Source organism: Megalobrama amblycephala, linkage group LG5 (genome assembly GCF_018812025.1).
Source record: "Megalobrama amblycephala isolate DHTTF-2021 linkage group LG5, ASM1881202v1, whole genome shotgun sequence".
Taxonomy (NCBI): domain Eukaryota; kingdom Metazoa; phylum Chordata; class Actinopteri; order Cypriniformes; family Xenocyprididae; genus Megalobrama; species Megalobrama amblycephala.
This window is the reverse complement of record NC_063048.1, coordinates 26,122,431-26,147,427: the sequence shown is the minus strand read 5'-3', so window position 1 is coordinate 26,147,427 and position 24,997 is coordinate 26,122,431. Positions and strand designations below refer to the sequence as shown.

The window sequence follows — 24,997 nt, the reverse complement described above, 5'->3', positions numbered from 1 at the left end:
GTTTGCACCGTCTTCCTCTTTAATTTCGGTAATTACGCGCAAGTTTTTTCTCCACCAACTTTTCGAACACATCTGATCTATTCTGTACAAGTCAAAAAAGTTCAGATATCTGTGAGAGAATGACCATTGTGTCTCGGTCTACAATTCTGCGTTGCTTGGGCGCTGGAGACTTGCATGGGATTTCAGGGAGACATGGAAATTCTTCCTCCGCCAGCATAAATTCATCCGGATCAGCATCTTGTATAAGATAGTGATGTAAATTTTCTGTAATCACATCACTGGGAGGGACTTTCATCAAAGTTTCAGTCACCTGCTTACTGCAGCTAGCTTTGTTAGCAGTGTTAGCATTTCTGCTCTGATCAGACTTTCCAGCCTTCTTTCCAGCACTTTTCCTTTTTTCAGACCCACCCATCGTGGTCTCAGATAACTCACTATAATGTTAGAGTAAGCTATCTTTCAAAGTCTTCTTTGCAACAAAGATTTGGGTCAATTTAAATTTTGGGGAATGCAGAGCTCATTAAAACACGTGCGATCTTGGAACCTCCCCATTTCTTTGCTTTTGGCTGACATGTGGCATTGCTATGGCCTGCTTGTGGCTCAGATCTGGCACACAGGAGTGGAAACCAACCAGTACCTCTCAAATAAAAAAAAAAAACAACATTATTACAAGTGTACCTTTGTGAATTGGGCTAAGGTAAGGAGATAGTTTTGAACACTGACTGGTTATGTACTTGCTCAATAATTGATTTGGATAATTTTTAACCAAAAAAAGTTACAGACTAATAAAAGTCAATCAGGTAATCCATAAAAGTGTATAAACAAAACAGTGTGCACTCAAACACATTCAACACCAGATAAAGGAGGAACTGAAACAGAGAGCATATATACAGAGGATAACAAACTAAATACACACAGGAGGGATCTAATTAATGTGTAACCAAGGAGACTAACTAGTTGTGGGAAAATTTGAACAAAGGAAACAGGTAACTGAAGAGAAACAAACTAAAAGTCCATGAAAATGAAACTAAACAGAACATAACTATGATACTAACAGTAGTAGCACAAACATGTTTGAGGCATAAATCTCTTAACAATGGTAAGTTGGTTGAAGCTATATATTTCCTCGTTTCCAGTCATGATTAACTTTGTTTTTTTACATACATAATGCACAATGGAATTAAGGTTGTCAAACCATCTTTGGACTGAAACTCCAGCTATTGTGATTTTTCACCACTGGGATTGTATTGCAACTATTGTGTTCATTAATCACTAATTAGTTGTTTTAACATCCTTTTACTGTTGAGGCAATGTCATACATTTCAATTGAATAATATATATCTGTTTTTCTGTATTTTTATTCACTTCCTTCTTCTGTCTATCATTACATTCACACACAATAAATTCCCTGGTGTTATAATAACACCGCTCGGTGTTCATATGGGAACCACAAGCAGGACGTTAAAGTAACACTAAAGCAGTGTTAGAGTTAATTAATTATTGAAGACACCTGATGATAATGAGTACAATCACTGAAGAAAAGGGAAACACAAGAACTACAACTGACTTCCAGCCACTGCCTTAGATTTTGGCTACGTTTACACGTGGGCGGCTATTTTCATAAATGGACATTTCAACCTCTCCGGTTTCAAAAATAACATTGTGCACACATGTCAGTTTTCAGAAAAGTGTTCATTTGCACGTACCCGTGTATATATGCCGTCAAGAGCATGCCAAACCTTTAGGTGGCGGTGTAACGAGATGCTCAAGCCCACGTAAGCCAATCAGAATCCCGAAAATAGCAACGAATCACGCGGACTGGTTCTTCGTGTTGGAGGGAGAAGTTGTTGCAAAATTGCTGACCTCCGAGCACTCATTTGTCTCTGCTCCTCGACATAATGGAGCAGCTGTATTTGCAAATGCAAACACACAAGAAGAGTTTGCACCAACATAAACGCGACTGCTACTCTGAACGCTTCCATGATCACATGTAAACATAGGTCGCACTTTTGACGTAGATGAGAGCTCTGGCGCATACTGTGACTTTGGCTGCCTAAACAACCGTTTGTCTCAGTTTACATACAAACGTGCAAACGAAGATTTTCAAAATCTCCACTCTGGCCGGAGTTTTTAGAAAGACTCATTTTCAGAGGCGAATTCTCCATTTGCATGTAAACGAAGGGCGCAAACGAAGGGAAATGTCTCCATTTTTCAAAATAACCATGTATGTGTAAACGGGGCCTAAATCAACTGAAAAGACATTAAATCACTCTTATTGCAGACCAGACTGCCTTTATATCTGTCATTTGTCTACAGTTCTTTTTGAGAATTAACAGAGATTTAGGTGTCACCATTATGGTGATTAGTGTTTCCATTAGTTGGTCAGTTTGATACTTTGCTTTATTATTTCAGTGTGTTGTTTTTGTAACAGAGTTAACATAAACACACAATTAAAAGAAGCTATACATAAAGGCTACCAGGCGATATAGTTTTCTTTATCATAAAATAAATGATTAACTAATCGCATCATTGAATAAAGGGGTCAATGATGAAAAAAGAAAAACATTAACAGATTTTCACAACACTTTCTTGACACAGATCAAGCATTCAGGATTCTGCTTTTTAGACACGTTGTAGAAAAAAAAACCTCAAGCACACAAACTTCAAGAATCAGCATATGAATTTCAACAATGGTGACACTTCATGCCATAATGCAAGCTGGGAGTTATGAGCTTTATACTAATGTTGCTCCAAACATGTGTTGCAGTATGAGGCATGTCACTGTTTTTGAGATTCATATGCTGATTCTTGATGTTTTTTTGATGCGTCATTCAGACAGACAACAAAAATCAGCATATGAAGCTCAACAATGGTGACATGTCTTATGCTGATAGCCACCACAGTATAAGTGGTTCCCATCATGCATGAAGAATGTCACCATTGTTGAGAATCTTGTCCAACTAAATGAAGCACTGATTGTCGTAATGGTGACCAATCATTTTCAATAAAAAACAACATTTAAATCTCAGTTAATTCTCAAAAAGAACTGTAGATGAATGACAGGAAGAAAGTCAGTCTAGTTTGTAATACGAGAGATTTAATATCTTTTCAGTTGATTTTGTCTTAGGCTGTGGCTGGAAGTTGTAGATCTTGTGTTTCTCCTTACTTCAGTGATTCTGCTTGTTATCATCAGGTGTCTTCAATAATCGAACAATCATTACTCAATTAATCACTTAAGTATCTAATTAACTTTTAACATCCTGTCGGTTGTTCCCACATGAACACTGAGCAGTGTTAATTTAACACTTATATCCTGAAATCAATAAACTCACCCTCAAATTAAATATGAAAAGCCTTCCATGATCACATTTTTTGCAATATAATCAATGTTATTGTTTTGGCCTTCACGTTCAAAGCTTGTCTTAGATAAACATTACGTTTACAATAGGATCTAGAAATTCTTGATTCATTTTTGAAATTTCTCTCTAAGGTCAAAAGCAAGGTTTTTGCCTCTTTCTGTTTATGAATTAGTTATCAAAACCACATAGCTGATTTCTTGTAATTACATCTGAACTGAACATCTGAACACATCTGGGAAAAAAAAGTCTTGTGAAGCTTTTGATTAATTCTTTTAGTTAAAAAGGCAAAAAGAGGGAAAATTCCAAGAGAAACAGCTGTGTAATAGATATCTTTATTAATGAATGAATGATATTCACATTGTCATGCATCAAGTTATATTCAGGAAATACTTAACATTATAATCTCTCTTTTTTCATATTTAAACAACAGATCTCTCTACCAATATTTTGATACTGTTTTCACAGGTGCGCTAAATATTCCCTATTGTCCTCAAACAGCTCTGTGAAAATTTGTTTGATTGTATGTGTGTTTAGTTAAATGTTACATGTGTTTCCAGTAAAATATCATTATTATTGATTAGATTGAGATATGAGAATGGCAGGTCACAAGCATGAAATTCTTGGCATACTCACCGCAGGCATTTGTATATGAGCAGTGCTCTTTAGACCAAGGCCATAAGCATACATTTAAGAATGGGCAGGACCAAATATGGGGAACAGGGGTGATTTGACAATCTTAACACCAGATACATAAGTTAAGCTTATTTCTTCTTGTTTTAAACAAACTCTAAAAAGCATTTCAAACCTATTTACATTTGTAGCTAAACCCTGGGTTAAAGTTACCATGAAAGTTGATATTTTTGTATAGCAATGTTTATTATAACTGATTTATCAATGCACATCATTATTTTTTTTAGATGTGCCCTAATAATCTTTCCTAAATAAATTTAATAAATTTTCCTAGAATAAATTTCCCCTCCCTCTTGCAAGTCTCTTCTCTGATGACGTCTTCACTAGTGTGAGGGCAGGACAATAATCCTTTCCCTCCAATGATTCAGTGATGCAATCAATTCTTACCTGTCCTACCTTTTATCTCATTCAAGCAGCTGTTTCACATAAATGTCACAATAGAGAAGAAAAGAAGATCACAACTTTTGTTTCATGTAATTGTATTTGCCAGTACTTGTACTTGTATTTGTACAAGTACTGTTACATTGCTGAAATAATACTCAATTACAAGTAAGAGTACTGGTGTCAAAAAAGTACTCAGACTAGGTTATTTATATGTAAAAATCATACAAATGCCCCATTCTGAAACATACATCTACATTGTAAAGAAATTAAAGATTCATCTTTGTTTGTTGAGACTTTCTGGTGCATTTCACTTATAGCCAATTAGATTTCCTGTTGCATTTTCATCGGACAGACATGGAAGTCTATTCTGGGGTGAGTTTCCCGAAAGCATCGTTAGCCAACTATGGTCATAAGTCCCATTGAACTCTATTGGTAATGACGGAACTTGCGACCATAGTTCGCTTTGGGAAACGCACCCCTGATTGATTGATTGATAACTTTTGACAAAGTTTAATTTTTACTGCGCCAAGTCAAAGTGCTCCCGAGCAATTGCTATGGTATTCCGTCATACAATATAGTTATCCATTTTACACGCTTAGAAAAGCGCAACGTTTTGTTTTGTGTCACCGTCCTAAGTCGAGTTACACTACTCGAGTAACTGTATTTAAATAGGGAAAACGTGTTGAATGAACTGGGCTAAGCTAAGTGCTAACAAAGTTTCGCCGCAAGACAGAGCGATTTAGTGCACGCACTGAGACGAGAGAGGTATGTATCAACTCGTCTTAGTTAAGGGAATAACATAGTTTAATATGAAAAAACATTGGAGTATCCCTTTAATTTGTAGGCCTACTTAAAGGTGCTCTAAGCGATCCTGGGCGGAGTAACTTCCTGTTGACGTTCGAAGTGTTGTCAAACAAAACAGAAGGTGCGTTCCATTCGACCGTAAGTGGACTGCGAAGTGGACTTCACAGGGTATTTCGCCATCTTAAGTGAGATTCCATTCCGAAGGGAGCAAACATGTTCTATTCGAAGGGCACTGCGAATGGCATAGGGAATAAGGGAACATCGATACATCACTTCACAGGAAGTAGAGAGGTAAAATTATCATTGCGCACCACGTCACCAGTCAGAACTACGATGAAGCAGAGCCGTTAAAAGAGTTTAACGGCTCTCTGGTTTTGAGTATTAATACTTTTTATACGAACGAAAGTATGAATGGTTATGGCGATGAGTGTTACATTTGTATATTTTATTGTATGAATAGGCATGACAAAGTAAAAGTGTTGAAAAGCAGCTAAGGCTCTATCATTTATTTCATTTTATTTTATTTAATGTTACCTCAGGAGTGTTTATGTGGCTGCGCGTGGAAAAGAAAGTGCACAAGACCATGGATTAAGAATACATTCATACAGTTAACCAAATGAGAATTTATTTTCATATGGCATGACAGTTACAGCTTCAAATCTCTTAAGAGTCCATTTTAAATTCAAAAGTAAATTAAAATATCTATTTATTTATTTATGTTATCAATCTGCACAACACTGTCGTTGACTTTCTTTGATGACGTTTGCAGGGCGTTCCAAATGAGCGATTATTGTCAGCGAAGTCCACTTCAACTGATATACTGTGCTCAGGGAGTAGGGAGCAGTGAACACTGCGTAGGGACCCTGTCGAATGGAACGCAGCTAGAGGCTAGCTAGACCCTCCCTCCTCCTCCTCCTCCTCCTCCTCCTCCTCCTCCTCCTCCTCCTCCCCTCCCCTCCGTGCTTCCTGAAACAGTCATGAATGTGCACTTAAAATCATTCTTGTTGGTTATTGGCTGGAGCATGTTTATTATGTTTCGTGGTCCAGGCTGCACCAGGTAGTTTTTGTTGCTGTTTTTGGAGCTTGTGGCGACTACAGAGACAGGTTTTTTTACAGTGTGTTCAGGGGACAGGCAGCTAGCGGATAGTGAGGAGATGTTTGCTGTATGTGACAAAAAATGTTTTGGCCTAAAAACACGTGACATCACTTAGAGCAGTGTTTCCCAACCCTGTTCCTGGAGGCACACCAAAACTGCACATTTTGCATGTCTCTCTAATCAAACACACCTGATTCAAATCATCAGCTCATTAGTAGAGACTCCAAGACCTGAAATGGATGTGTCAGACAAAGGAGACATGCAAAATGTGCAGTGTTGGTGTGCCTCCAGGAACAGGGTTGGTAAACACTGGCTTAGAGCACCTTTAAGTACAAGTAAAATTACAGATTAAATTAAAGCTGCAAGCAGCGATGAAAGGGCCCTCGCACCCGGGCTCACCGCCACCCGTTGGCCTTAGGAAAACAGTGAACAGTGGGCGACATGCATGTAAGCGAGTGAATACAGGAGAATTATGCCAAAGTCATTTCGAAATGCCACACTTCCTGTGGCCAACAGGTGGCACTTTGACCGTCACTGAATATTGCCATGTTGATGTCTTCAGGCAAGGACTATCATCGAACATGTGAAGTTTGAAACAGATCGGACATTGTATGCCTGAGTTACAACAACTTCCTGTTTCTTTCGTTGCGTTATTTGCATACATTAGCACTCAGCAAAGTGTTGCATAATTTAACATGTTTCTAGCATGTTTGGTACTTCGTGGCATAATGAAACATGAATCTGGTAGTGAATTACAGTGTAAAGCATGCCATTTCCTGTTGCCAGCAGGTGGCGCTATGGCTAACTGAATATTGTCATATAGATGTCTTTAGGCTAGGACTCTTATCACACATGTGAAGTTTGGAGCAGATCGGACATTGTATGCTTGAGTTACAACAGCTTCATCTTTCATGGCGAAACATCAGAATTTGTCAGTCCACCACGGACACGACCTTCAACGAAAACTCAAGATCTTTGCAATTTAACATCTCAAAGGCCTTAAGATTAGACTGGCCATATATGATGTTGATCTGGTTTAATCTCTATGAGGAGTTAATCACAGTGTAAAACATGTCATTTCCTGTTGCCCCCAGGTGGCGCTATGACTGTTACTGAATATTGTCATGTAGATGTCTTCAGGTCAGGACTCTAATAAAACATGTGAAGTTTGGGACAGATCCAACATCGTATGCCCGAGTTACAACAACTTCCTGTTTCATGGCGAAACATCGAACTTTGCCAGGCCGCCACGGACATGCCTTTCAGCGAAAACTCTAGATCTTCGCAATTTAACGTCTCAAAGGCCTTTAGATTAGACTGACCAAATATGATGTTGATCTGATTAAAGCTCTAGGAGGAGTTCATTAAAGTACAACATGTGGAAATGGCAAAAACTGCCAAAATTTTCTAGAGAAAATTCAAAATATCTCACTTCCTGTTGGGTTTACAAACTTTGCACCGGGGCTTTTTTGTAGGTATTGGGCTGTTACATCTGCCTACCGAATTTCATAACTGTACGTGAAACGTAGCACGAAGGGCGCTTAATTGAAATTTTGTAGGTGGCGCTATTGAGCCATTTTGCCACACCTAATTCTGAAACCCATATCAGATGTAAATTTTCACCACTTCTGACGCGTGTGCAAAGTTTCATGAGTTTTTGAGAACGTTTAGGCCCTCAAAAATGTGATTCATTTTGGAGAAGAAGAATAATTGGCTGAGCAATTCCAATAGGGTCCTCACACCATCGGTGCTCGGGCCCTAATAATACACTAATTCCCTAACTTAAACAAGAGAAAACAAGATATAAAGAAAATGGCACCCACCTCTCTACTAACCCTTCCCCAAATGATTAACAAAATAAACTTAGGTAAAGAAAAACAATAACAAAAGTATATACAAAAGGAGATAACTTACAAAACATAAGGGTACAACAAAAAGTGTCAACACAATGACACTAAAGAAAAAAAAAAAAATCAACAAGGTATAAGTCAAAAACAACTAATAAGGCTTTCTGGGTTGGGAAAAGAAGCCTCACAATGCAGCCTCCACACACAAACACACACACACACTGCTCTCTTTGTGCAATGGTGCTGCTTAAATCCCCACAGCTTCCTCTCCTCCTCCAATCACATCAGATCACCAGTCACTGGAGTCAGGTGGCAGCCGTTACTTCCTGCTTATGGAAGTAGAGAGAGAGGGAAAACAGGGAGAAAGGGAAAAAAAACACAAAACAAAACAAAAACATACGTCCTTGGACGTAACAATCAACTTTATAAAAGTTTGGTTAAAAAAAAAAAAATCCTGAACCCTAAAAATTGATTTGTAAATGGCATGTATATTGTTTTTGCCTATACATGTCATTTCATGTCTTTTTATTTTTTTAAACAACCGAGTTCTGGTGTCCACTACAGAGGACATACTGTAGCATAACATATGTCCCCATTTGTTTATCACGCTCTGAACATGTCATGACATGAAAAATACTAAATTCAAACAACCTTTTGTTTTTCGGGCTCTCAGTAGGAAACATTACATTGTCCATCTGATCCAAATATGTATAGGCCTATTATTAATTTTCATTTCACAAAAACACTCAATTTAATTGCAATTCAGTTGTCTCCTGTCTTTCTCAAACAATATTTAAGTTATTAACAGTTTAACTCTACGCTGTCATGTGCCAATTCAGGACTGAAATATTACGGAGGTAGAAACCACATCAAATGTAGGGTGAATGAAGGGTGATTGGGACACAAGGTCAGATGGGACAGTAACTATATAGAATTTATTTTCTTTTCAAATAAAAACTTTTTTTGCTGAGGCCTAGCTGTGAGACCGCATAATTCAAATGGGATGCCCTCATTGGTCTAACATCATGTAAGTGGGTGGGACATGCATCAAACGGGAAGTTGACCGTGAAATGCATGAACTGAGGAAAATGACATACGCTTTTGGTAGTTTTAATAATAAGGTCTTAAAATTGTCATAGCTACTACAAACGTTTGATAGAAACATGAATATGACGCACTACTGCTACAAAATCAGTAAAAACAATTGTTAATATCATGTTTCTATTTTCAGAATTAGGTTGTTTTTATTTTGTCCCATCCACCCAAACACAAAATGTGTAATTTTGGGTGATTGGGACAGTGCTTAAATGCTTTGCTAATTAAGAAAATTATTAGCCTTGCAATAGAGAACCATTGTTTATGCTCTATATGCTCTATATTCTCTATATTCTGAAAATAGAAACATTATAGTTAAACTCTTTTTTTTTTTTTTTTTTACTGATTGCAGTAATAATTTTACTGTTGCAGTAATGAAAGGTTTGACTTTTGGACTTCAAACCTTCTTTTGATGGATTTCAAATAAATAAAGTTGAACAAACATAAACATGGACTCTTAATGATGATGAACAGAAAAGGAAATATTGCATATAAAATTATATCAAAGTATGAACTGTGCAATACAGTAAATATGCTTAAACTACCCTAAATCAATGGAAAGACGTGCTGTCCCAATCACCCAAACGTTACCAAACAAATGGTTTTGCTCAGTTTGCAGAAAAGTGTATGTCGCACATCCTTTCATTATAATATACCATCGTTTCCTCCTCAAATGGATAGTTAACATCTTCAGTATTACAGAAATGTATCATGTGCTGAGCTGATGTTTTTCATTTAAGACAAATTCAAAAACTGTCCCAATCACCCTTTTAATTCACCCTAGTAAATACATAAAAAAAAAAAAAAATGAATAAACGGTTAAAAGAAAAAAAAAAGTCAACTTTCAGTTTAGCGATTGTTTCCTTGAACATTTTTTTTTTGTTATTTCCCCAACATTCGTTTTATTTATTAAATTATTTATCTTCCTCGCACATTTAATTCATTGTGTATTTATTTATGCAGGAATATGTGGAATTATTGTGTATTTATTTACACATGTATTTTATTTATGTACAATTTTGTGGATTTATTTATTCTGGTATTTATATATTTATTGTTTTTGCAGGTTTCGTCCTCCATAAAAGATATGATTGTAAAATACATGATGAACGTCATCCTCCACTCCTTCATTAGTAAAATCATAAATGGGCTTTATTTCGATGACGCATTAGTGATACTGAAAGCTGATTGGCTTGATGGTTATATATGCGGAAAAGAGCCAATTTAATCAATCTCTAGAGTTTATAAGATGTCCGATTTATCCTCCCTTGTGCCTTTTTACACGCATTTTGGACAGAAGCAATGCCTACATGATCCATTAGACTGTAAGTGCCTTAATTGCGAAGTGGACGCTTTTGCTCAATTATGAATAGGCTAATGCAGATTTTGGACACGAATATTTCCAAGGATTTTAATAATAATAATAACAACAACAATAACTGTTCAGAAAGAATAAAAATTATATTTATTAAAGAAAACGTCCAAATGAAGTTTGAAACAGTCAATAAATGTGTTCCGATTCGACGTGCGCTCACGCGCTCTTCTCATGTGCACGTGCATGCATGCGATGAGTTGCTATAGCGACGCGTGTTATGAATTCTGACTGAATATATACACTCGAACCGATCACTGTCTGTCGGTTGAGAGACGAATTTACAGACTTTTGCAGAGTATTTTCTGTGCGAATCTTGTGACTTGGAAGCTGCTGGAGGATTTCTGAGAGGAGACTTTTATTCTAGAAGACATCGCAGGATATATCCTTTTTATATAAAGTTATATTTTTGAAAGAGTTCCTATTATTTTTGAGGATACTTTTATTTCATTGTTCTTCTCTTATTTTAGAAGGAGTTTGTTTTTATTTCTTTTTTTTTATTTTATTAATTTTTGTTTTGTTTTATTTTTTTATTTTCTGTGGAGGAGTATTTCTGAGGAGAGTTGTATTTTATTGTATTGCATTTTGTATTGTATTTTGTATAGTTTTTATTGCAGATTGCAGGAAGATGTCGATGGCTCACATGATGGGTGAAAGAGGAGGCGAGTGCTTTAGTTTTTCACTTGTTTATGGTATGGTATGATGTACAATGATTGCCTACATTAATGTGAAAAAAATTGTGCCAGGTAACCCATTTGATCCCCCAAGTGATCAGATGAATTTGATTCCTTGCATATGAAATAAACGCTTCAATTTGAGTAACTAAAGTAACAATTTGTAATTGACCCACTGACATTGATTATTAATACAACATAACTAACTAGCATAACATAGCATAACATAACTAACTTGGAGACCCAGTTCTGATGATCAGGATCCGCCGCCAGACCCGACCCAGACACAGAGCCAGGAGCTTCCTGGATATTTAACACCTCTGTCTTCTGAGTCGGCTGTTTCTATGTCCGCAGGTCAGGCTGTCAGGTCCGCCGACAGCTTCGATGGATGGCTGTGCCCTCCGCTGCCAGGTCAAGTTCCTGTCGAGCCAAAGGAGACGTTACGTGGCCTAACTGCCCAGGGTGCCATGGAGGCTTCTCCTGTGAGCGAGAGCTCAACAGGTGAGATTGAAATAAGGCCGGGCGGTGTAAAGTGGACAGATCAATGGTAATTGCGCTGTCTGACACACACCCGAAACACGCACACAGAAATCCTCTTCTCAGACGGCATTCTATCGTTGCTTAATTTGATGTCAGAGATGTTTCTAATAGTTGTGTTTTCAATTGTTTTCTTCATTTCAGAAAAACCTACAGAACGCAGGAAGAGGAAACGAATTCGTTCTTTCCTCAACAGGACCGTGGAAGGCCGTGGAAGATCTGGAGCCAGAGTCTGATCCCGAGCCACCGTCACCTGCTCCAGATCTGGAGCCAGAGTCTGATCCCGAGCCACCGTCACCTGGCTCCAGATCTGGAGCCAGAGTCTGATCCCGAGCCACCGTCACCTGCTCCAGATCACTCCGGCGTCAAGCCAATTAATGGTAAGTCGGCAGTGGTTATTTCTCCAACGTTATTTTGTCAGTTTTATTTTCCCCATTTTAATATGATTTTTTCGACACAACCAGCACTGATATTTTTTAAATAAAACAATTGTTTTTCTTCCTTTCAGAAAAACCTACAGAACGCAGGAAGAGGAAAAGAATTCGTTCTTTCCTCAACAGGCCGTGGAAGGCGATGAAGAGTCCTTTCCGGTGCTGTTGCCCCTGTAGTGATGTGGATGTTGTGGAGCCTTTTGTCCCTCCACCAGATCTGGAGCCAGAGCCTGATCCCGAGCCACCGTCACCTGCTCCAGATCTGGAGCCAGAGTCTGATCCCGAGCCGCCGTCACCTGCTCCAGATCTGGAGCCAGAGTCTGATCCCGAGCCACCGTCACCTGCTCCAGATCACTCCGGCGTCAAGCCAATTAATGGTAAGTCGGCAGTGGTTATTTCTCCAACGTTATTTTGTCAGTTTTATTTTCCCCATTTTAATATGATTTTTTCGACACAACCAACACTGATATTTTTTAAATAAAACAATTGTTTTTCTTCCTTTCAGAAAAACCTACAGAACGCAGGAAGAGGAAAAGAATTCGTTCTTTCCTCAACAGGCTGTGGAAGGCGATGAAGAGTCCTTTCCGGTGCTGTTGCCCCTGTAGTGATGTGGATGTTGTGGAGCCTTTTGTCCCTCCACCAGATCTGGAGCCAGAGCCTGATCCCGAGCCACCGTCACCTGCTCCAGATCTGGAGCCAGAGCCTGATCCCGAGCCACCGTCACCTGCTCCAGATCTGGAGCCAGAGTCTGATCCCGAGCCGCCGTCACCTGCTCCAGATCTGGAGCCAGAGTCTGATCCCGAGCCACCGTCACCTGCTCCAGATCACTCCGGCGTCAAGCCAATTAATGGTAAGTCGGCAGTGGTTATTTCTCCAACGTTATTTTGTCAGTTTTATTTTCCCCATTTTAATATGATTTTCTCGACACAACCAGCACTGATATTTTTTAAATGAAACAATGGCTCTAGCAATCTCATATATTTCTTAGATTTTACTGTTTGTTTTTCAGAGTCCTTTGAGTCTCTGTATAACGTGGGAGCGATGCTTGGATCCGGAGGATTTGGCAGGGTGTACGAGGGAACGCGCAAATTTGATGGCAAAAAGGTAAATCTTAATTTTGCTCTTGCATGCATCAAAACATATTTAAAACAATTTACACCGATGGTTTAATACTTAGTGCAAGATCAAGTGCTTGAATACTGTTACTGTTTTGATTTTTGTTGTTGTTGTTGTTGTTTGTTTTTTGCAGGTTGCCATCAAGCAGATGCTCAAGATTGACAACGATCGTTATCTTCATATTGTAAGTTGGGCAAAGCCTGAATATGTATTTAGTTGTTTAAGTGCAGATTACTGTAGTTGATACACCCGTAGGAAAGCATCAGGTGTGAATGTGATTGACAAATAAGCCTAGAGGCACCAAATAACTTTGAGCTGAAAAGCCTCTTTTGAACGTATCTAAAAAGATCAAAGAAAAGTACATTTAAAAATGACATGTTTTCTTCAGATTTTTACCCAGCTAACCTTCTGTCTACTACTTTTCTCTAGCCTGGGCACCCCAAACCTCTCGTTACCGAAGTGGCGCTGCTGCTGATGATGAGGCGAGAACCCATATGCCCCTACGTCATACATCTATACGAGTGGTTTGAACATCCTCAAACGTTCACTCTCGTTATGGAGTACCCGGAACCCTGCGAGAGCCTGCATGACTTCATCGCCCGTAACCCTCGACTGTGTGAACCAGCCGCACAGCTCATCGTGCTACAGGCTATGATGGCGCTACTACACTGCCTCGAGCGTGGTGTTTTTCACCATGACATCCATGCTGAGAATTTCCTGTGGAACAAAGACACGTTTCGTCTCAAGCTGATAGACTTTGGCTGCGGTCAGCTATTTAGTAGTGATGGCTACGAGAGCAAAATATACATCGGTGAGTATTTTGGGAGTGTGGAAACCTGAATGTAGTGACTTACTAATTATTTGTTGCTTTAAAATGTGCAAATGTCTTGCTTACAGGAGCACCGCTTTACTGCCCACCTGAAGTCCTGACCGAACCTCGCTTCCACGCCGTCCCAACAAATGTCTGGGCCCTAGGAGTCTTGTTGTATAAGATGGTGAACGGATGTCTTCCTTTTCGCAGTAGAAGAGAAATCACACAGGCCAAAATTACATTTCATAACTCCACATTATCCGAAGGTGAGTGAATAATATTGATAACACTGATAAACACGCATGAAGCAAAGGCTCTGTACAGAAACAGTTAAAGGTGAAGTATGTAAGATTTTTTTATAACTATAGCCCAACGTATAGCGAGAGTTTGGGAAGGGGCCTTTTGAAAATATGCTTTATTTTGTAAGAAACGACATACTTCACTTTTAAAGTAAAAATAAGGAACATTTTAGATGCTATTTTCATAGATGCCAAGTCACATGGTCACGACTAACCAGCTCTCTCCTTATTAAAATTTGTACAGAATGTGCAGATCTGATTAGCCAGTGCCTAGCCCGGGATCCCACTAAACGGCCGACGTTAGAGCAGATGTTTCAGCATGAATGGATTACAAGTGATCTAGATTGGGGAAGTTCAGGAGATTCAGTCTGTCTGTGATTTCAGGTGTGAGGAAGTGTAACAGACAGAGTAGGATTATTATCATGTGTCTTCAATTCTGGATCATTTGCAGTGAGGTGTTCATTGTAATGTTCTTGTTATAGTCAAGTCAAGCTCATTTATGTAGCGCTTTATACAATACAGATTGTTTCAAAGCGGCTTTGTGGTAATAAACAGGAAAATAACAGAATCAGTGATGCAAACAGAAAATATAAAATTGTTCATGAGTTGACTTGTTCATATGATCTTTGTATTGGACAGGAAATAACATACTTGCTGTCCTTGGTGGAAGACTTGACCCGAAGCCTGAAGTCCAACCCCAACCCGACAGGGAACTCGGAGCCCGTCCACGTCTGAGCGAGAACACGAGAGACTGCGAGACTGGAACCAAATCATCAAGTCATCCCAGCCACATTTGCTTTGTTTTAAAATGAATTTTTGCTTTGTTTTTTAAAAAGTCAAGACACCTCATCTTTATTTATATATAGCGCCTCGTATATGACCGATCTGTACATATGTATATATCATTTTTGAATTAAAGAAATGTTTTTTTTAAACAGTCTCGGCCTAGGAGGAACCTTTGAAGTGAAAAGGCAAAGACCTATTTTTGTGCTTCCCAAAATAAAACTAAATAAAAATGTAAATAAAACTCTACATGATATCAAATGTTTGGAGGTTTCACCATGGACAACAAGAACTCCTTGGTCTTTAACAATGACTGACATTAATTTAGTGATCAAATTTAGCACTCTTAAATAATGTTGTAATCATAATAACTAAACCTCAAATTGTCATAAATCAACATCTCCATAAAATGTTATGGAGTTTCTAATAGAAATATGACTTTCTGTAACAAAACAGGGCATTGATTATGTACAATCATGTTTATCCAACATCAGGCATTTTGGGAGACACAACAAGTGAATAGGGAAATTATATAGCAATATTCCTATGAAATATTAGACATTATTATGAAAATGTTGCCAATTATTGCTCCCATTATTACACTTCTTTTTTCATGACATGTTGCCCCAAGAACACATTCATATGCAAATTAGATACAGTATATAGATACAGTGTATCACATTTAAGGCCATTTTACCCACACATTGCATCAAGTAAAACGGTATATCAATCAATTCCGTTATATCTTTGATTAGTTGAGAATCATTGTTACGTTCCCATCTAGTCTAAGGAACAGGTAACGGAATAAATATGGTGTGATGTGCGGAGGCAGCAAGGTGCAATTCCCAACACCAGGGCTTTAACAAAGACCAAAGGCAACTCAATATCAAAATAAACAAGTTCATTTATTGTACAGATGTGGGAGGATTAAGGCCAAAATAACAAACATAAACCCTCTAACTATTTAGGAAGAAACTAACTAATCTACAAAAGAAAAGAAAACCAAAATACAATTAAAGCTGCAAGCAGCGATGAAAGGGCCCTCGCACCCGGGCTCACCGCCACCCGTTGGCCGTAGGAAAACAGTGAACAGTGGGCGACATGCCCAAGCAAATTGCCCAAGTGTTGCATAATTTAACATGTTTCTAGCATGTTTGGTACTTCGTGGCATAATGAAACATGAATCTGGTAGTGAATTACAGTGTAAAGCATGCCATTTCCTGTTGCCAGCAGGTGGCGCTATGGCTAACTGAATATTGTCATATAGATGTCTTTAGGCTAGGACTCTTATCACACATGTGAAGTTTGGAGCAGATCGGACATTGTATGCTTGAGTTACAACAGCTTCATCTTTCATGGCGAAACATCAGAATTTGTCAGTCCACCACGGACACGACCTTCAACGAAAACTCAAGATCTTTGCAATTTAACATCTCAAAGGCCTTAAGATTAGACTGGCCATATATGATGTTGATCTGGTTTAATCTCTATGAGGAGTTAATCACAGTGTAAAACATGTCATTTCCTGTTGCCCCCAGGTGGCGCTATGACTGTTACTGAATATTGTCATGTAGATGTCTTCAGGTCAGGACTCTAATAAAACATGTGAAGTTTGGGACAGATCCAACATCGTATGCCCGAGTTACAACAACTTCCTGTTTCATGGCGAAACATCGAACTTTGCCAGGCCGCCACGGACATGCCTTTCAGCGAAAACTCTAGATCTTCGCAATTTAACGTCTCAAAGACCTTTAGATTAGACTGACCAAATATGATGTTGATCTGATTAAAGCTCTAGGAGGAGTTCGTTAAAGTACAACATGTGGAAATGGCAAAAACTGCCAAAATTTTGTAGAGAAAATTCAAAATATCTCACTTCCTGTTGGGTTTACAAACTTTGCACCGGGGCTTTTTTGTAGGTATTGGGCTGTTACATCTGCCTACCGAATTTCATAACTGTACGTGAAACGTAGCACGAAGGGCGTTTAATTGAAATTTTGTAGGTGGCGCTATTGAGCCATTTTGCCACACCTAATTCTGAAACCCATATCAGATGTAAATTTTCACCACTTCTGACGCGTGTGCAAAGTTTCATGAGTTTTTGAGAACGTTTAGGCCCTCAAAAATGCGATTCATTTTGGAGAAGAAGAATAATTGGCTGAGCAATTCCAATAGGGTCCTCACACCATCGGTGCTCGGGCCCTAAAAATGTACTCAAAAAAGTACAAAAACCCGAAAAATCTACTTAATTACAGTAACGTGAGTAGTTGTAATTCGTTACTTCCACCTCTGGTATTTGCATATTTGTGGTGCCAACATTTCATGAACAAACACAGCACGCAACTTTTTAAAATAATGGTATTGTCCGTCTTGAAAAGGTGGGGGGGAACAACAACTACTTATTATATGAATACATCAAGTATGTGTGGCTGGTTCTCCACTTATTGATGAGGAGAAAGCCCACTCCAAACCAGCTATTCTCATCCCAAGCCTGCCTGCCCCAAGATCCTCCAGTGGACCACATTTCACCAAACCAGGTGCCCAGCCACCCCCACGCCACACATGGAGAATAAGCCAGAGCCCACTGCAGATGGAGAGCTCACACCTGCCATGGTGGACGAGCCAGAGCCTGAGAGTAGGACGGTGCCTATAATTGCCCTAGATCCTGAGCCCCAAAATGAGTCTGACCAGGTATATGAGCTGGCAACATCTGTGCCAGTGGGAGTATTAGTGGAGATGGACTCTGAGGAGTGGATGATTGACTGGGAAGTGGAGGTAGAGCTTCCCACCCTGTTCAGCCCTGTATCTTCTGTGACTTTATCATTGACGCTGGACCTGCCAAGCATAAAGCCAGTTTCTACGCCCTGTACAGAGTCTATGTTGTCATCGTTAATCCCACCCAGCCTCCCTCTCCTGCCTTCTCATCCTCACTCAGCCAGTCAGTCAACTCTGCCTTAGCTGGTTCCCTTCAGCCCCTCATCTTTCATAACACAATGCCGTGTGGATTAGCCTCAGGTCTTAAGGCCCCAAGCAAGTGGATCCCCTAGCTCCTCCTCATGATCCTGTCACTCCACCTTGGTCCATCGATCTGACACCTTGGCTCCTTCCTCCCTTGGCTCCACCAAATACCAACGTTCTTAAAGACGTTCTTACAGTTCTTACAGGTGTTGCTCGGGCCCATCTGCTCTCCGTCTGTGCCTAGGGCTCCACTTTCAATGGCTTCATCTCTGTCAGTCATCCCAGGCTGTTGTCAGCCAAGTCTCCACCATGGGCTATCGTCCTGGCAGCTCTCTGGTACCCCCTTTCCACCAGCACGAACCGAGTGCTAATTCAGAGCTAGTGCTAGTGCCAGTTCGGAGTTGGTTCAACTGACGAGCCTTCTAAGAACCGGTTTGCCTTTCCACGGGCTAGAGAGCCAGCACAGAGCCAGGTGTTACGTCACTGTATACGTCTCATATTTTACAGAATCTAACAAACACAAACACACCAGGCTCGTTTGAGATGCATCGGCTTCTCGCATAGCGATCGGAGCATGACATCAAAGCTCCGCAAGAATGATCCGAAAGCACAAGGAGTTGTATGCTCTACAAACGCTCCCGCGGATCCGCGGCACCTGCCGAATTGGTCCGCGCTGCTCCGATGCATCTCGAACAAGCCTTCTAACAACAATCGCGGATGTTTCACTACTGTTGATGCTCATGGCTTTGCGACCCTACATCGGCATACAAACACAGCTCGCCGTAATTTGTATATAGGCGGAGATTACAAGTGAGCTGCTATTAGCTCAATTAGCTGCTATTTCAAAAATGGCGGTCACAAGTTTCTTGTTGGTCACGGTAACCGTGGTTACTTACTTCTAGCCCAGCAACGTTTTGGTGCTACTTACGAACCACTTTTCCTGGTTCGGAGCTGGTGCTTTGTGTGTCGAAAGACAAAGAGCTGATTTGAAACTAGGCTCTGGCTCCGAACCAGCACTCAAACTGCCTTGATGGAAAAGGGGTATGGGTCACCACCTGGCTACCTCTGCTCCTGGCTCCACCCACCATCATCGCCAACTTGATCTCTTCTGCCACCATCATCTCTAGTCTCCTTTTGTCACAGTTATGCTTGGTTTTGTCATTCTCGTGGACTTTTTCTTCAGTTACCTGTTTCCTTTGTTCTCAGTTTCTCAGTTTACAGTTAGGAAGAAACAATTTCCTCATTACATTTTTATAAATAAATTAAAGCACTTTTTGAAGTTTAAAATGGACAATATCAGTAGCCTAATAAAAGCAGCTTGATTTTACGTGGAGCACATCATTTTGGGATCCCATGACAGACCAAGTACTAACCAATTTATCTCAGTAACTGCCCTGTTATTAAGCAATTTGCTTGTGAAATCAATTTATCATGGCTCACAGCAAATAGACCATCTGTGACTGAAAACATTTGCTTTTGCGATGCTGCATCCACTAATTGTCAAAAGATGATTATCATCCAGTGTGACACACAAAATTACTACATAAATCTGAAATTAATTGAAATTCAATTCTATTTGCACGTTGTCTTTTTTTCTAATGCTAACCACTGAAAGGCATTGCTTCATTTCAAAGTGGCTTTCACATATTTGATACACAAAAGCACAAGGAAATGTTTTAGAATTCCAAGTGCCACACAGAACGGATTAACTCTTTTGTCGTAAGAATGCCATATCTGTAATATGTTGCTCAGTCAGTGGCCAGCTGTTGTTTTATGCTCCAGCTTGGTCACAAATCATCACAAGATTTAGAGAGACACTTTGAAACCTGCTGCAGTGATTTACATGTATGACAGACCCAACAGGTTGAGGTACATCATCTGAGCTCTCAAATGGGGGAGACTGCTGTCCATTAGAGGCACTACACAACCCACACACACATAGTCTGTTGCCAGAATAGCTAGAAACAGATGCACCCAAAATCTTCAGGTGCCCTGTGCGGTTAAAGTCCATGGTGTCTTGCTCCTGTGGGGCCTTTAGTGCTTGAGAACATGAGTTTGTGTGTGCGTATGTGTGTGTGTATTAGTGAGAAGGATGTGATTTACACATGTATGGGTCAGAAGGAAGAGGGAGCACCTGGTGTTCATTCTAGCACCTGGCCCATCATATTTGATCACATCAGTTTCTTCTTTCTCTCTTTGCTACTCAAGAGACATTTATCAAACAACTTTGTCATCACTACAACCTCTAAATCCTGTCTGAATACATCTGAGGAAAAAACATTCCCCATCCAACCATCTGTACCTCTATTTGGTGAATAATGCAGAATTTATTGTTATGGAACAATTTATTGTTAAAGAATTGACATTTATGTTTTTATGCATGTTTGCATGTTAATAATTCAAAAAGTATTAAACTGAATAAGCTAGAACTTTAATAATAAAAGTAACCTTTAAATCATGTTAAACAATGTTAAATCACAATATTATTTGCTGTCTGGTTCACTACCCATATACAGTGCCACACTCTCTGTACCGGTGTGTCTATGGGCTGTAATGCCATTTCCTGCCTTCATGTTACTTATGACAAATTCACCCACCAGATTTCATTACTGTTGACATTTCAAATAGAAACTATTGGCAATGCTCTTTGTCTGCCATGGCTTGTCCAACATCAGGTCTCTGTTGGTGTTGGGGAAAACTGGTGTAGGGTCACCTTCTGCTGCCATTAATTAAACAAACAGCTGCAAGATGACTGACAGACGGACACCACTGCCAGCATGCGCCTTCCAACAAATATATAAATAATAATACATCCATTTCAATATTTTAAAATCATCTATACATTTTAAAACATTCCATTCAAGCATTTTTTTTTTTTCAAATTATGCAACATAAATGAATGAATGAATAAATAAATAACTTTTATTGTTTCATTTCTAAAAGCCTCAGTGCCCATAAAGGATTTGAGAGTATTTATATTATATGGTATAATTTTCATCAGCTGACTGAGCACCATATAGAGGAAATGTAAAACAGGCTACTTATTTTAGCTTCCAAACATCTTGGAAATGTCAGCAGATGGTCAGGAGCCACATGAAATCATCAACGTGTGGAAGGTAATACATCATTCAGGCCTGTATGCTCTCATAACAGTAATGTATTCAGATGAATGTTTAAAAAAATGTTTACAGATTGATGCAAGGCAATGTAGACATTCACACAAATCAACACAAAACACAGGCAATATGCAGTATTGTGATACTGCAGTACAGTATCTGACATTAAAACAATTAGAGGGGGCAAATTGTGTATTCCATTAAAAAAAAATAGAGAAAATGTAAAAAATGAATTAGTGGGAAGATCTATGGAACTCTGAAGAAAAACGTCAGGTTGAGAGCATGTGATAAATAGATGAGTAACAGTACAGATGGGGAATTTGAAAACTGCTCACCTGCTGATCTTTCCTCAAAAGACTCAAATCCTTTTCAATTTATGAACAGACAAAACATAGATTATTATAAAAGAGGCTTTTAAACTCTCTGGTGGACTCAGAAAAAGACATGCAAATTGGAAAAAACATAAATAAAAGATTCTGTCCCAGAACTCTAATTCTAACTCACATTAAGTTTAACTCTTAAAGGGATAGTTCACCCAAAAATGATAATTCTGTCATCATTTATTCACTCTCAAGTTGTTCCAAACCTGTATGAATTTCTTTCTTCTGCTGAACACAAAAGAAAATATTTTGAAGAATGTTGGTAACCAAACAGTTGATGGGTCCCCATTGACTTCCATTGTATATTTCCCCCCATGCTATGGAAGTCAATAGGGTCAATCAACTGTTTGGTTACCATCATTCTTCAAAATATCTTCTTTTGTGTTCAGCAGAAGAATGAAATTCATACAGGCTTGGAACAATTTGAGCGTGAGTAAATGATGACAGAATTTTTTAATTTTTGGGTGAACTTTCTCCTTAAGGCTTAAGCCACATGATTGGCTAAAACAAGAAAGTAGACTGGTTTGGATCTTTCAAAAACTTTAATTCTAGTTTGTTGTTAATCGGATGAAAAGTTCACTGAGGAGTGGAGAAAATGAATGACCTTTTGATTAATATGACGCTGGTGTGAGGAGCTGATGATACCCAAATGCCAGTGAATAGCGGAGAGACTGTCAGCATTTTATCTATAAGAAGGTCAAGTGAAAAGCAAAACAGCTAAGGAATATGAAATCATCCGTCCATGTGATTTTTATCAGTTTCCAGCCTTCTTCCAGCTGTAGCAGGTCTGGATGGTGGAGTGGGGTGGAGCGGCGTAGAGCAGCATGTGTTTTATTGCCTTTTACGCACCCTGTAAATCACTGACATTTTGTTTTCACTTGTTAGCCTTCTCCTCTGGAGAAATGAGATTACTTAGGGCTGGCACTGAACCAGTTCAGGGATATTTGACAATCAGTGACGCTGTTATGAAATATGTCTTGTTAACAACATGTGCTTGAGTTACTGAAGCTACCAGACAAACTGATTTGTTTAGGCTTATAACTTTGCTACTTATCTGACTACATGTCCAACACAATCAAGCCTTTCACTGCAAAATATCAGTATTTTTATATTTATGTAAATATCCTAAAAACAAGATGATGAGTTGCGTTGATATTAAAGGTGCCCTAGAACTTCTTTTTAAAAGATGTAATATAAGTCTAAGGTGTCCCCTGAATGTGTCTGTGAAGTTTCAGCTCAAAATACCCCATAGATTTTTTTTAATTCATTTTTTTTACTGCCTATTTTGGGGCATCATTAACTATGCACCGATATATAGGTTGCGGCCCCTTTAAATCTCGTGCTCCCCCTCCCCTGGAGCTCGCGCTTGCCTTGAACAGCATAAACACAGTTTACACAGCTAATATAACCCTCAAAATGGATCTTTACAAGATGTTCGTCATGCATGCTGCTTGCATACATCGGATCATGTGAGTATAGTATTTATTTGGATGTATTACATTTGATTCTGAATGAGTTTGAGGCTATGCTGCGTGGCTAAAGCTAACATTACACACTGTTGGAGAGATTTATAAAGAATGAAGTTGTGTTTATGCATTATACAGACTGCAAGTGTTTAAAAATGAAAATAGCGACGGCTCTCTTGTCTCCGTGAATACAGTAATAAACGATGGTAACTTTAACCACATTTAACAGTACATTAGCAACATGCTAACGAAACATTTAGAAAGACAATTCACAAATATCACTAAAAATATCATGTTATCATGGATCATGTCAGTTATTATTGCTCCATCTGCCATTTTTCGCTATTGTTTTTGCTTGCTTACCTAGTCTGATGATTCAGCTGTGCACATCCAGATGTCCTGCCCTTGTCTAATGGCTTGATCATGGGCTGGCATATGCAAATATTGGGGGCGTACACCCCGACTGTTACGTAACAGTCGGTGTTATGTTGAGATTCGCCTGTTCTTCGGAGGTCTTTTAAACAAATGAGATTTACATAAGAAGGAGGAAACAATGGAGTTTGAAACTCAGTGTATGTCTTTTCCATGTACTGAACTCTTGTTCAACTATGCCAATATAAATTCAATATTTAATTCTAGGGCACCTTTAAAACTTATTTTAACACTTCAAAAAATATATCTTGAATTACCCCAAGCTTTATTCACCCTCAAGCCATCCTAGGTGTTATATAACTTTCTTCTTTCTGATGAACACAATCGGAGTTATATTAATAAATATCCTGACACATCCAAGCTTTGTAATGGCAGTGAATGGGACCAATGAGTATGAAGCTGAAGAAAGTGCATCCATCCATCATAAATGTACTCCACATGGCTCCGGGGGGTTAATAAAGGCCTTCTGAAGTGAAGCGATGTGTTTGTGTAAGAAAAATGTCCATATTTAACAAGTTATAAAGTAAAATATCTAGCTTCCGCCAGACCGCCTTCCATATTCAACTTACGAAGGAAGTGTAATGCCTATCGCAGTTCAAAACGCTTACACTACTTATTAATATAACTCCGATTGTGTTCATCAGAAAGAAGAAAGTCATATACACCTAGGGTGGCTTGAGGGTAATTTTCATCTTAAAGTGAACTAATCCTTTAAGTTTATTTCTTAATTCATTGTTATTTTATTTATTTTTTTATTTTTTAAGTATAAACTCCATTAAGTTGGCAAAACTATTTGCCAATTAGAAAAAATAATGTAATTCAACATACTTTCTTATTATTCTTACTTACTTCAATATTTATTCCTGAATCATCAGTTAAGATAGCACATCTGATGTTGTTTTTGACCAATGTCCTTTGAAATGTTGTGCTCTTTCAAGTTTGTTTAAAATGTGATTTACCTAAGGGTCAAATTCATGCACACTTTAAAAAGAATGAATCTTCACTGAACTTTTAACCAACCCCATGTATGAAAACTGTCTCAAAAAGCAATATGTTATGTCTGGGTGATCACACACTAAAAAAATGTTGGGGGTCACAACTGGGAGGCTGATTCTCCATATCCTGAAGTTCATCTTCACACGGCGGGGGTCCACAATGATGGACAACCATGAATAAAACTACCAACAAACTATCTTTCATTCACAGCATTAGCCAATATTTCAGTGTACTGTATTTGTCTCAATACTTTTTCCAATCTTTAGGCAGAAATATTATATATGAATCTTGGGATTGGGAATCCCCAGCAGTAAGGGGAGAAAATGGACAGCGACCAATTTGCTCGCTGCTTCC

At 38.9% G+C, this 24,997-nt stretch overlaps 1 protein-coding gene across 4 annotated transcripts; it reads left to right on the top strand.

Annotated features, from left to right (window-relative positions):
* Positions 1 to 10,293: 10,293 nt before the first annotated feature.
* Positions 10,294 to 15,544, top strand: LOC125268906 (serine/threonine-protein kinase pim-3-like). 4 transcript variants are annotated; one of them, XM_048191537.1, is made up of 10 exons: positions 10,294 to 11,306; positions 11,673 to 11,819; positions 12,364 to 12,501; positions 12,547 to 12,663; positions 12,792 to 13,136; positions 13,296 to 13,390; positions 13,536 to 13,586; positions 13,832 to 14,213; positions 14,300 to 14,479; positions 15,152 to 15,544. In XM_048191537.1, exons 1-10 carry the CDS (start codon positions 11,273 to 11,275, stop codon positions 15,322 to 15,324), a joined length of 1,662 nt encoding a protein of 553 aa, XP_048047494.1. In that variant the 5' UTR covers positions 10,294 to 11,272; the 3' UTR covers positions 15,325 to 15,544. The 4 variants fall into 4 exon arrangements, with proteins under 4 accessions (XP_048047494.1, XP_048047495.1, XP_048047492.1 ...); XM_048191538.1 differs by having other exon boundaries at positions 12,364 to 12,663; positions 12,792 to 12,974; positions 13,110 to 13,136; XM_048191536.1 differs by adding an exon at positions 14,757 to 14,896 and having other exon boundaries at positions 10,299 to 11,306; positions 12,364 to 12,663.
* Positions 15,545 to 24,997: the final 9,453 nt, after the last annotated feature.